Source organism: Bicyclus anynana, chromosome 7 (assembly GCF_947172395.1).
Source record: "Bicyclus anynana chromosome 7, ilBicAnyn1.1, whole genome shotgun sequence".
NCBI lineage: Eukaryota > Metazoa > Arthropoda > Insecta > Lepidoptera > Nymphalidae > Bicyclus > Bicyclus anynana.
The window spans coordinates 5707341-5721615 of record NC_069089.1 but is presented as its reverse complement, the minus strand read 5'-3'; the positions used below and the strand labels follow the sequence as shown (position 1 = coordinate 5721615).

At 36.3% G+C, this 14275-nt stretch overlaps 1 protein-coding gene across 1 annotated transcript; it reads left to right on the top strand.

Moving 5' to 3' along the window:
- Positions 1–13469: 13469 nt before the first annotated feature.
- On the top strand, positions 13470–14275 carry LOC112058218 (gloverin-like). Its single transcript, XM_024098927.2, has one exon. It carries the CDS (start codon positions 13527–13529, stop codon positions 14028–14030), a length of 504 nt encoding a protein of 167 aa, XP_023954695.2. The 5' UTR covers positions 13470–13526; the 3' UTR covers positions 14031–14275.

Below are 14275 nucleotides of genomic sequence, written 5' to 3'. Positions count from 1 at the left end.
GTTCAAACAAAATTACCTACTAATATCTTTGGTGTTTATGCGTTTATGTTTATTGTTCATTTATTAAAAAAAAAATGACACATTAAAAAAAATGTCACATTATAATGTAAGGAAGCTAAAACTGTATACATTTTTATCTAATTAATCTTTGTTTTTTTACGTATAAATTAGTTAACATTGACCTTATTTACCCGAATGTATCATAAAAATCAATATATTCAAACCTAGTCATCATCTCCATTGAATCCATCGGAGCTGTTCGTAGGTAGGTACATAAGTATATTATAATAACGAATGTTTTGAATTCGAGTTTGTGTGTCAAAAATCAGTAGGTATAAAATTATTAGTTAATAATTTCGTCTTCAAAGTTAATAATAGTAATAATTTCGACTAGTTAATAATTTCGACTTTTTTAAACTGTAATTTTTTAAAGAAAAATTTGATTTTTCGTGTATTACTTACGACTCTTTCTACTCCGAAATTACAGGATAGTTTTTAAAGATTCTTTCACCAAAGTTACATTGTCGGCGAGTAACATTTTATTCCCGTATTCATACAGTAATGGGAACTAAACGGTAACCACGGAGAATCAGCTAGTTTTTAATAATCATACCTACTCGTCATAGTGTGTCAGGTGGAAAGTCGTAAAGCGTCGAGCGCTGCCTAGTAATTGGAGAGTCAAAGTCTAGCAGTAAATTGAAGTTCGAAGTTTAGTGATGGCCGCTAGCAGAGGCCACTTGAGCGAACTGTACGATCACTCGCTTTGTTGTACTGTAACGAGATATTTAAGAGCCAAGTTACAGTTTCAGGATAAAAGCCACATTAACTATTGCGACAGAATACATAGTAGTAGGTACAGGTCTATTATCTAATGATCTCTGTCTCTGTCTGTCTCTGTCTAACACGATACTATTGAAAAAGAAAGACAGTGATGAGTTCAAAACTCGCAATTGCGAATTGTACAAAACATTTACACAGCGTCTTCGCCGGCGAAGACGACGCCCCCGATATTTGACGTCACCCAGATGTGGGCTTTTTTAATCACGATCTCGGGGGCGCCGGGACTAATACACTCAGGCCAAAACACCCTTCCCGAACCGCCCTCTAAGCCGAGGTCCGAGTCTCAGAGGAGACGCCCTTAGAGAGTCGTTCCGCCCATCTACACTGCTTTTGCCTTCGGGCCCCATCAGGCGATGCTTCTGCGCTCACCCAAACCCCCTGGTGACGCCGCTAAGATCCCATAAGGAGCCTACGGCACTTACACTATCAGATAAAAAACATCGTTACAGTTCTCCGGATATTTTAAAATACTGACTCGTTGGTCTGTGTACTTATTCAGGGTAACCTTACAAACTACTGAATGAAATATGTCTTTTTATGGAAAAAGAAATATAGTTTTTCTAGTCAGTTCACAATCTCTTTTGTAGAGTTGTGTTAAAGGTTAAGTGGATACGCACTTTTCTCACACAGAAACGAAAATTGTCGCTTAAAATAAATATGACAGTGACTTAACCCATGAAAGGTGTTTCGATTTTTCCAACTTTTGGGCGCACGCTTAACTTAACCAGGAACAAAAAGAGATTGTCTACATTGGATTGCCTACATTTTACAAATTTTTGCTTTTACACATAAGGGGCTCCAGTTGTCCGGGGGCCCCGTATAATTGATACGGCTGATACGGCGGTAGCTGCGCCCCTGATTATAGGCCAAGTAAAGTTTAGCCCCCAGATAAATACTAAAACAACTTTATTATAACTGGCCTTGGTTATGAAAAAAAAAATGCTTTCTTAGTCAGACGAGATTATTATTTTCCGAGACTATTCATTATTCTAAACCACAACTTATAATTTCTCTTCCTAAAAGCTATTTTTTTCTTTGAGAAAGAATAGAGAATTACTAAGATAAATTGAATATTTTTAATTGCTAACACTCGCTCTCTGAAACCAATTTAGAAGTCGACGAGGGCATAGCATCTGCGAGTTGCTTAGCAAAATGTCTATTAAAATTGAATATTCATAGGTAAACAGAGATATGTTAAGAGGCTTTAGAAGGATTTTCACTTTGTTGGTATATTCTGTATGCAATTTAGCCATTCTCTTATGTGAAAATGCCCTCGTAAATTTTCCAGCGAACACCTCAAGCCGCAAAGTAAATACGACCTGTCGGCGGAAAATGTGTCTAGCGACACGGAGCGTCTTAGGTTTTAAACTTTTGAAGCTTATTTTCTTTACGAATATGGTCGGGTGGTTCTGAAAGTTTGCGTATGCAATGTCGCATACTTATTATGTTAGCAGAAATAGACGTCTCGAGTCCTGACCTGAACAATAAAACTTTCCGGTTGTGGATTTTTCAGGGAATAGTTTTGTAAATTTAAAGTTTTAAAAACAGATAGCCATGAAAAAACACAATACAATATGATGCAGGTGAACATTCACACATACATTTTGTTTTCGTATGTAGGTAATACTCACGAAAAATTCATGAAAATCCACTGTAGTTAAAGTTTATCGCATTCAGACAGACAAGACAAAAACGAGGAGTATTTTTTATTCTATATTTATTCATATTTCGTTATCTCGGCAACGGATCGAACTATTTTAATAAAAATAGATATAAGTCGTTACAAGTAAAAGTCTGTGATTATCAAAAAATACCCTCGTAAAACCTCGATCACCCAAATATGATTATAGTACTCGTGTGTTAAAACTTAACTTATAAAACAAATCTACAATTACCCAGAGAACAAAATGATTTCTTCCTTTAAACGCTTTATTCCTTTTCACTTCTAAACTTTCCTAATGGTCGCCTTCGGGACATTTTAATGTAATTACCGAATAAAAAGAAATCAGCCGGCAAATGGGGCTGAAATTAAAAGACGACACTTCTACTAATGCTTATTACTTTATCAAACTGTAGCACTTTTCCTTCCTTAATTAACAGATAAGTTAAAATTTAATTCCGCTCGCTAGAAATAACTAATTATTACAATAAAACATTTTTAAGTCAAGTAATTTACTCGTTCCTATTTACACTGTGAAATAAAGTCTTTTCAAAGTTGAAGAAAAAGTACCAACATGAAATTTTTGTCTTAGTAGGTACATACGAATATACATATCTATATAAGCGGCCGACTGTGTTTGGAAATCCCTACAAAAGGCTTTTATGTCCTGTCCTGATGTCATGATATAATTTACGAGTATTTTTATCAATTTTGTTAATTATCTGTTGCATAAAATTCAAGTTATAAATGTCGCAGCTAAGAAAAACTTTACTATTACTTTTAATAAGGTTGACTTACCCATAAACGTCAGAGAAGTTTTTCCATACTTTCTTTCCACGGACTAATTAAATAGAATGACTCTAAAGTCATGATTGCAGAGAAAGATAAAAATGTTTGCATTTTAACTGCTTATTATGCATAAAATCGGCATTAGTTTTACGGTTATATTTGACTAAGCGAAGCGAGTCAAGTTAGATGAAGTCCTTGGATATTCTTTATGTATAATGTGGTTTATTTTTTAATACCGAGCATAATATTATAATAATGATACCATTTTTAACGTGGAAAAATTTATGAGGATTTTCACACCACACCACGGATGCGCAATCTTCAGTATCAAAGCTTCAATGCGCAAAGATGACACGAGATCGTTATAAAAGCATGCCGTAAACGCTCCAGCCAACTCGAGGATCCTAAGCTAGGCAATGGTAATCCCAGTAACGATAGTTCACAGGTCCTTCGAAGGGAATGCAGGCAGGCGAAAACACTCTCCTCAACCTTTCAAAGGCAACAGAGAACGTTTGCCGTCAACCGTGACCCATCAATTATTATTAACTGAAAATTCAATAATTTGTTTTTAAATTGGCATAGCTTCGTCTACGTTTACGAACATCCTTCTGGAAAAAACCCCCTTCTGCCATAATATACGGCTTTTACGACATGGGTATATATATATAATGTACGCATATCAAGTGTGCGCGCTACGATCTTAGAATACTTCCTCATTGAACAGCCTAGCGATAACTGTAGCCTTATTCTGAAACGATGTCATTATATTCGACAGCGTTCATCTCGAAGTCGAGATATAAAGAGAGAGACGAATTCATAACTGCCAAGTTACTAACATAAAAGTGCTACGCCACAATCTACGAAGATTTAACTTGTCTTCTACGACGTAGCACTACATTTTTCAAACAACCCTCAACCGGCTGAATATTATTTTGTCCACCATTTATATCTTACATTTTTCCACACATTACATTACAATATTAACCTTTAAATATGACTGTTAGTACAGTGAATGAAAGTTTTCACCTCCGTTTTCGTTAAAACTTCATCGATTTTCATGAAAATTGGTAAGTAGGTGCGAGATACCCTAAGAAACAAAAGTGACAAAGGGGTAACTTGGTTATAGGTTCAAGATGGCCTACAATTACTGTACTATGTAGTTTAGTAGGAATCCGTTGGCAACAACTTTTCGAACGAAGCGTAAACATCTTATAAATATCCATTTTTCGAGTATACATACGTGTCGATAAATCTTTTACTTAGTAGCTAGATACACGAAACGAGCTTAACAGGCTTCTTGAGAAATTGAAATCAAATAACTCACGCAATGCTCTCAAGAAAGCTAAGCGTGGTAGCAATATCAGGCTGTAGTCTGTACTAGTAAAAATAACAGCGCGGTTTTATTTGTGCTGTTGTCTTAGCGGCAAGGAAAATGGAAATTCCTTTTGTATTCCTTTTGATACCTCGGGTAGTGTTTCTAAAATGAGGTCTCTACGCACTCGGCTTTTCTTTTAAAAGTTCGCAGAAACAAACACAAGAGAGCAGCTTTTTTATTTGATATAGGTACAATCATGTTAGCGCTTGTGCAATCTCTCTCACCTTATTGTAGTAGTACCTATCTAAAAATATACGTATACGTCTGACTAAAACGATTTATTTATCTGTTACCAACAAACCTACAAAAACGAAAAGTGTTTATTCGTCAAATCCTACTAATATTATAAACGCGAAAGTTTGTATGGATGTATGTTTATTACTTTTTAACGCCGCTACTACTGAAGCGATTTGACTGAAATTTGGAGTGGAAATAGATTTTACTCTGAATTAATTTTATCTAACTAATCCATGGATTAACGAGATTTGCGAAAACCTGATGATTTTGATGGTATGAATGTTTGTTAATCTTTCACGCCTCGGCTACTGAACCGAATCACCTAAAATTTGAAGTAGAGATAAATTATAGTCTGGATTAACACATAGGCAACTTTCATCCCGGAAAAATCTATGGTTTCCGCGGGATTTGTGAAAAACTGAATTTTACGCGGACGAAGTGATACATATTTTTTTTAAAAAAATAATCTATTTATGTTGTATTTTATTATTTCCCACATTGAATTCAACTTTTTCTCATCGATAGTTTATAAATTTATCACTTACTCGTATAAGTAAATAATATATGTATTTTGTCATTTACTCGTATGCATTCTGTGTCAATTCACGGTAATGAATATTTTCTATTATTTGGTTTTAATAATACATAGCGAATGGTTAGCTACGTCTTTAGAATATTGCATTTGCAAGCTGCACAATGCAGTTACACAAATACCTACGCAACCTCAGATTGCCTATCTAATAGATTTATATGTCGGCATAGATCCCACAAAAAAGGTCTGACCTAATTTTGTTTGACTAAAGCTAGATATGTCTAAGAAACAGGGTATAGAACGTTCACATGATTATATTTTTATTTTTAATATCAATTTGCTCCGGCTTAGGTCGCGGGCTCAAGACCAAGAGGTTTTAGAGCCTGTATGTAGCACGTTGATTCTATTTCTACAAACGCTGACGCTTCGATAAATATAATGGAAATGATAGATCCGATCGATGACTTGATCACGTGCCCTTTCGGTAATAAATAACTAATGTTATTCCCATACATTTTTCTAGTTTTCAAAGCGTTTGCGATCGTAGAAAGAGAATCGACCATTTTACCGGTAAAATGGTAGTACCACTAGACCGAAGTCAATTCAAATATGATGAACTGAAATCTAGGATCTGCATTAAATTAGAGGAAGGTAGATTTCTGAAAGTAGTATTTAATCGGACACATTATTCTTTCGAAAATCTATTACCTAATACATTAACAATTAACGTAATAATGTACTAGGTATTTTTTAGTAATACATTTACTAAAAATTACCAAATACATTAACGTTAAGCGTTGGGACAAATAACCATTTTAATTGTTCATTTTATTTACCTTAATAATATTTCACTGGAGGAGGGTCAAACGTGTAAATCGTGGCCGTGAAATTAGGGGCTTATCCCGGATTACACACGACATTAAGTTTTTATTGTTTCCCTCACCACGGACCTTTTATACATCCTCTAAGGTCATATGAGTGGCTTATAAATAAAAGCCATGTAAGTATTATAATTGCCATCGATAATTCAAGCTATAGCTTGGCAACATCGTTCGTAACACTCCCGATGGTTTCCCGGGGAGCGTGTAGCGATGAATGAAAAACCCACGACTGCACCTCACTTCCCCCCGTCGCCCGCGTATGATGGGAGTGTCATTAACGAACTTGCAAGACTATATTAAGAACATTTGAATTAATAATCATTAAAGTATCACTAAGTTTTGTACTACTCAAAACTCAGTATCACTTATTAAGTTTTTCATGGTGATTTTTTTCAAATACTAAGTAGGTAGGTTATATGGCTATGAGAAAATACTTAAAGAAAGTAATTTTGTACTCGGTTGAAGTTGTGACGTACATTAGCTTTGTAAGTAACAATATAAAAGCGAATTTTTAGAACGATTACATGGTTTAGTCTATGGTTTAATCTACAGGACATCTTGCGCCCGCCAAACACTGCCAACTGGGATGAATCGTACAGCCTTCCAGTTTTTATGCTGTTGAGAATTGCATTAAAATTCTTTGAACAGTTCAATAGATCTAAATGAACATAGTAACAGAAGCGACTCCATTTTATAGATGTTGTACATATACCTACTTGGTTTTAACTTTTTAATTAAAGTAATATTTTAAAAGAGCTGTGATAGCACAGTGGATATGACCTCTGCCGCCGATTCCGGAGAGTGTGGGTTCGAATCCGATCGGGGGCATGCACCTCCAACTTTTTCAGTTGTGTGCATTTTAAGAAATTTAACATCACGTGTCTCAAAACGGTGAAGGAAAAACATCGTGAGGAAACCTGCATACTAGGAGAATTTTCATAATTCTCTGCGTGTGCGAAATCTACCAGTCCGCATTGGACCAGCGTGGTGGACTATTGACCTGACTCGAGCTCAGCAGCAACCGCCAAGCGATTTAGCGTTCCGGTACGATGCCGTGTAGAAACCGAAAGGAGTGTGGATTTTCATCCTCCTCCTAACAAGTTAGCCCGCTTCCATCTTAGACTGCATCATCACTTACCATCAGGTGAGATTGTAGTCAAGGGCTAACCTGTAAAGAATAAACAAACAATTTATAATGCCAATTGAACCTGTATGCGAACAACTAAGTTAAATTTTTGAATAGGCACATATTGCGTGCAGTAGACGCGATATTATGGACTCGATATGAGTGGGTATTAAAATATGCAGGCGAGTATGGCGCGATTCTGAATAGCGGGTAATTGGCTGAAGCTTCTTTTATAGCTGTACGTACATAATAAAGTTGTTATTAGAGTAATAACCCATAAATAGCTAATATATATGACGGCCTCCGTGACGCAGTGGTTGGTATGCGCGGTGGTTTTACAAGACGGAGGTCCTGGGTTCGATCCCCGGCTGGGCTGATTGTGATTTTCTTAATTGGCCCGGCCGCCGCTATTTACCACCGGCAAAGACGTACCGCCAAGCAATGTGGCGTTCCGGTTCGATGCGTTGTAGAAACCGAAAAGGTGTGGATTATTATCCTCCTCCTAACAAGTTAGCCCGCTTCCATATTAGATTGCATCATCACTTACCAATAGGTGAGATTGTAGTCGAAGGCTAACTTGTAATGATTTAAAAAAATATTATAATTATATTACTTACGATGTTTTATAATATACTAGACGGCGTCGGCAGCGTAGAAACCTCTGTAAGACAATTGTCAACCAATATCAGCAGGAAATATCGTTATCTCTTTCGTTGCGATGGGGCGAAAGAGATGGACTGAGACTACTCCGCCGCCAATAGTTGATGTTGTTATGTCGTTGGTCGCATGCTAGGCATACAACACTTCCGAATAATTTTCGTTACTTTGAAGTACAAAAACCTTAACGAATTTGATACCTACTTTACTCATTAATCACTTAATCTATCGGTGAAATACCCATCAAAATCCGTTCAGTAGTTTCGAGTTTATCGCGAACAAACGCCACCGATGGGTTACCTACCCTTCTATTTTTATGATTATAAGATTATATATTATAGTAATTTATAGTAGGGTAGATTACCAATACCTATTAAATATATACATACCTACCGCAGTACCTATTAAACATATATTCGTGCAGAATAACTTGACACTTGTGACCTGGCTCGAATGGTGTTTGTACTGTTTATTTTTTTAAATTTATTTGGTAACAATGTTAGTCATACACAAAAGAAAAGCAGTGGACAAGTAAACACTTAAACACTCTCTAGAACCCTCACCCTCCGGAATCGGAGAGGTCATATCCCCTGGGTTGTCTGAACTCTGCCTCCGATTCCGTGTCGGGTGTGGGTTCGAATCCGGTCCGGCACATGCACCTCCAACTTTTCAGTTGTGTGCATTTTAAGAAATTAAATATCACGTGTCTCAAACGGTGTAGGAAAAACATCGTGAGAAAACCTGCATACCAGAGAATTTTCTTAAATCTCTCCGTGTGTAAAGTCTGCCAATCCGTATTGGGCCAGCGTGGTGGAGTGGCCTAACCCCTCTCATTCTGAGAGGAGACTCGAGCTCAGCAGTGAGCCGAATATGGGTTGATAATGATGATGACATCCATATTTGTGAAAAACAATTCTTGCAAATAAACAATTTGAATTGAATTGACTGTCTGTCTAACTGTCAACTGTCAGTTTGAAAGCCCAACAGATCCCTTCTAGCGTAGCATAGGTATACAAGTAAATAGTTAATTGTATATTCTCGTAAGAAGGCTCTTCTAAGGCACTGTTCCGGCTGACGTAAACTAATTAAGACGCTCTTCGGGCCTTATAATTGCATTTGACACGTCTGCTTTCCTTTCATGGCTCATAATAGGCCACTTGGGTGAACCGTCACTAATAGCTAAGTAAATTATAGCATGGAATAAGATCAACTAATTCTATTTGAAAGTGCAATAATTACTTAATGGAAAAAGGATTGAAATTTTAACCAATATTTTTTTTTATTATTTACAAGTTAGCCCTTGATTACAATCTCACCTGATGGTAAGTGTTGATGCAATCTAAGATGGAAGCGGGCTAACTTGTTAGAAGGAAAATCCACACCCGTTTCGGTTTCTACACTACATCATACCGGAACGCTAAATCGCTTGGCGGTACGTTTTGTCGGTAGAGTGGTAACTAGCCACGGCCGAAGCCTCTGGTGGGAGGCCAGACCTAAAACAATTAAGAAAAATTCAATTGGCCCAGCCAGTGATCGAACCCAGGACCTTCGTTTTGTAAATCTAGTGAAGATAAAATTCTTTTAATAAAAAATTTAACCGACTTCAAAATAACAAAAATAAACTTGTATGTGCTATCTTCTGATCACTTTGAAGGCGGATACTCTTTGAAACAAAAAAGGTTTTCAAAATAGGTTATTAAATGTTATGAAATAAGAAACATTGAAAAAAAAATTAAAAAAAAACGTTCACATACACACTAAGTATATGGTATGTATAATTGTACATCTTTTAGTCTTTTATAGACTTTTGAGACTACCAAAAAGCAATAGGTACTGTACAAAACGCTACCTATCTATTAGAATTCCAATATCTTTTCCCAAAGGGCTTCTCTTGAAGTAAGGTAAGGTAAGGTATTTACATTTGCAAGCCAATACCTTAGCTGCACGTTAAACTTGCGGTTTTTACTTTGTAGCAGTGAAATTTAATTTATACAGTATTAGGAAGGAAGGAAGGAAGAAAAGCGTGTGGGTTTCTCGTATGGAAATAAGCTTACCCATGCGAAATTACGAGCTAGATACTGCTAAGATAATGCAGCAAGCATTATAATGATCTGCCCTGTGTACCTGCTAGTAATCTAGATCTAGTTCTGCTTTTATTATGACGATCCATAATCGGTAAACTAATTCACTGGCCGATAAATGAATACTTTTTGAACGTTGTTTTGATTTCAGTAAAAATTATCAGTAATTTATAGTATTTCGAACACAAAAATACCCGCACAATTACTCTATCACGTCAAATTTTTATACAAAAAGGAAAACAAGTTTTACTTAAAAATTTCAAGAAAAAATCAAGTAAAACAATTGCTACAGGACTATTTTGAATGATATGTGATATGATAAAATTAGGTCTGATTTCGTAATCAGCACTACAAAATTAGTAGAAAAAAATAATTATATCTTGGACAACGAAAATCGTGTCGGCCTGTGTTATCATTGGCGTATCTAGGACTACTTCCTGGGGTGGGCCTGGGGTGGTCCCACATATTACTGAACAGAGTCGACACTCAATATAAAAATTTCGTTAACAATATTTGTGGACGCAGAACTCTCTGATATGACTCTATTTTTTCTTTGTATCAAGGGTACGTATCCAAAAAGGTCTTTATATGTTTTTCAAAATCTTTATTATAGGTTTTTCTTTATTATAAGTTGTAATGATACTTTAAATGATATTTGATACTTTAATAGTAGATTGTTATACAAGGGGCTAAAAAGGTTACTATATACGAGGTATTTTTAGATAAAAAATAGAAACCGAGTTTATAATGGGTTTAGCCCCACGTGTTACACTCTGCTTTTCACTACGATTGCGAGAAAATAAAATAGTTTAGTTGAATAATTAATGATTTATTAAAAAATTAAATGTACAAAATCTACAATTTTGGATATTAAGGGAGATGCTTTTACCCGATAACATAATTTCCGACTACTGTGAAGATGATTAATGAGTATGTGAGGTAATCGTGGGAGATAATAGTTTAAAAAATCCTTAATCTCCCTTAATATCCAAAATTACTATTTTTGTAAAATTAGTATTATTTCCGCGTCCATCATAGAATTTCAAATCGGTAGCCCAGTATCCTAGAGTAGGCACTGGAGGCCCACTAGTATAGTGTGGGCCCGGCCTACCCGGCCCACCCGCTATATACGCCTATGCTAATACTATTGAGCTACAGGAGTCCCCAGTTTCTCTCCTTATACGAGAGGGATAAATCTTTCAGCCACTACGCTGCTCCAAAGTGTGTTGATAATGGTTTAATCTGTATAGATCATTATCAAAAAATAATCATTAAGATCGGAAGCCTCGTTAAGTACCTACTTAACGAATATGATAAGGGGTATGAAACTGAGGATTTGGAACTAGAGAACCGTAACAGGTAACAACAACTAATATCGATATACTCATATAAATAACAGCTCTTATTTGAAACAGAGTTTTAATTTTTTACAGATTTTAATGCTACCAACAAGTTGCTTAGTAAAGTTACCTTTGACCTATTTTTAACTTTACTTTCTTTCTTGAACTTTCTATGCCAAATTTCAATTAACTTTGTACCTTCCCATATTGATCGGTGTTCTGGTATTTGTAACTTTACGTATCTACATAACTAATGAACTCCTGTGGCCTGCCCTAAGCCTCAAAAGGGTATTGTCGACCAACTTTACCAATCACTATGTGTTTGCATCAAACAGATATATTTAATTTGGAAATTCTTGCTAACCCAAAATGGTTTAAAACCATTTATTACTTTCTACAGTTAACCCGTTTACTTAACTTGAAAATAGCTTGAATTGCTTGGAGAAAAGTATCGTACGTCCATACCTCTTTTTTGCTCGACTTGGTGGGGGCACTGCCGTGGTCCCAGATATGTCGTTGGTATAGTATAGTGGTTAGCCTAATTACAAGGTACTGGATACCACCTCTGGGCTATGAAATACCAATCTTTTTCAGGTTCAGCGGTTTTTCGAAAACGTATTAGTAAGATATACGGTTTTTGGGTTTCGTAGTCAATAAGGAACCCAAGTTTCGCCATGTCCATCTGTCTATCTGTCCGTCTGCGGCTTAGCTCAGATACTATTACTACTAGAATGTTGTAATTAGCAAGCATAAGTATGTACATTAAAAATGTTGACAACGACGTTCTCCCCTATTTCGTTGAATGCAATGTTAAATGTGTAATATTCACCCAAATTTTTAAAGAACAAAGTGTCTTACCCTCAAACCAGACTTTTTGAAATGGTATCTTACTAACCCAGAATATTTTAAAAATAGAACAGTAGAAGTATCGGGGCTTTAGTGCACAAGGGTGTGTTGTGATGACGGAGTAGCCCTCAATCAATCCGCCTCGCCCACTAAACTAATGCAAACCTTTCAGTAATAGCACAGAGCTTTTCGTTGAATTGTCTATGGATAGATATTTATATTCGCCTATTTTTTTGTCAAACAATTACATTCTTATTAAAAAAATAGAATATTAAATCTCGGAACAGTATAACCAACATATTTCATTATCATTTTCATTATCACAATTTATGTGGTTAATAAATTAAAGACACCTTTAAAGATCTAACTTCAATCAGGTTTAGTAATAGATTGCCACAATGTTTTAAGCCTCCGTAACTCAGTGGTGGTTCGATCCCCGTCCGCTGGTACGGTAATACTTGTACCCAATACTAAGAGTCGTTCCGCCCATCTACTCTGCTTCTGTCTTCGGGCCCCATCAGGCGATGCTTCTGCGCTCGCCCAAACCCCCCGGTGACGCCGCTGAGGTCTCATAAGGAGCCTAAGACTACTTGGAGGGGAACGAGAATATAGGTCATATTTATAATATTCTTTAAAAAAAGCTTGAAACATGATTAATTCTGTATATTCTGTAGAAATATTAAAAATTTATACGTACTCGTAAGTAGTTTCAATTTTTGACAAACGAGGATTTGGACCTGTTACCTCGCAAACCCATGGTGGCATGGAATGACAATCTTTCAGCTTTCATATTATGAGGTATTGCTAAAAAATAATAACTTGCAAATAATGAATTTTAAAAAATTAAATGCTGCCAAAAATAACAAAATTGTGTCACTGGCGCTATTATGAGATGAAAACGTCACGACCGTATTTACAAATGATAAGACGCGGCAAGGGACATAACCTCTTATCTTTAACTGCTATTTGCGAATTATTTAATCGCTACGTTTAATTGTTGTTCCAGGGGAATTATTATGTTTGTTACATGCAGACATTCCCGCAAAAAAGTCCCTGCACATTTTCAATGTATAAATAGTCTGGATATTTGGAGGAATATATCATTCGAACTACGGGTCTTATTGAAGACACAGTGTACTTACAAGTTGTCAGCGAAGCCACAATGCAGTTCCTATACATTTTGCCAGCAGTTTTTCTCGCTGTTTACGCTCAGGACTTCGAACTAGACACATACCCAGAATGGTACGTGCAAAACCACCAGAGAGAGAAAAGAGACGTCACTCTTGATAAAAAGATTGGAGATGGTCGCGTTTTCGGTACTCTCGGCCAGAATGACGCTGGTCTGTTTGGGAAAGGCGGTTACGAGCATCAGATTTTTAACGATAACCGCGGCAAACTTAATGGACAGGTGTATGGGACACGGGTGTTGGGTCCTTATGGTGACTCCTCACACGTCGGTGGAGCCCTGAATTGGCAGAACCCTAACGCTGCTGCGTCTTTAGATGTTAGCAGACAGATCCACGGGGGAACTTCGTACCAAGCAGCGGCTGGTGGGAGGTGGCCCGTTGGAAAAAACGGTGACTTTTCGCTCCAGGGTACGTACGGTAAACAACACGGCTTACCCCGCCAGTACGGTGGACTGGCCAATTTTAACTATCGGTGGTAAATAACTTTTTCCTTGTTTTTTTTTTGTAAATAGTGTACATAGCCAAAACTTATGTACTTATACTATAAGTATATTACATAATAATTTCATATTAATAGAACTTTACTTAATTGTAATATTAATATATATTTAATATCTACCTAATTAAAGTTTTTTGTTTATTGTTTATCTACTTAATAATATATTCTGTGATTTGTAAATACTTTTATGTTTCTGTCAATATAATTAAAATAATAGATTACATA

What these genes read in the sequence shown, in the direction of transcription:
- LOC112058218 (XM_024098927.2), top strand. Translation starts at nt 13,527, where the DNA reads ATGCAGTTCCTATACATTTTGCCAGCAGTTTTTCTCGCTGTTTACGCT.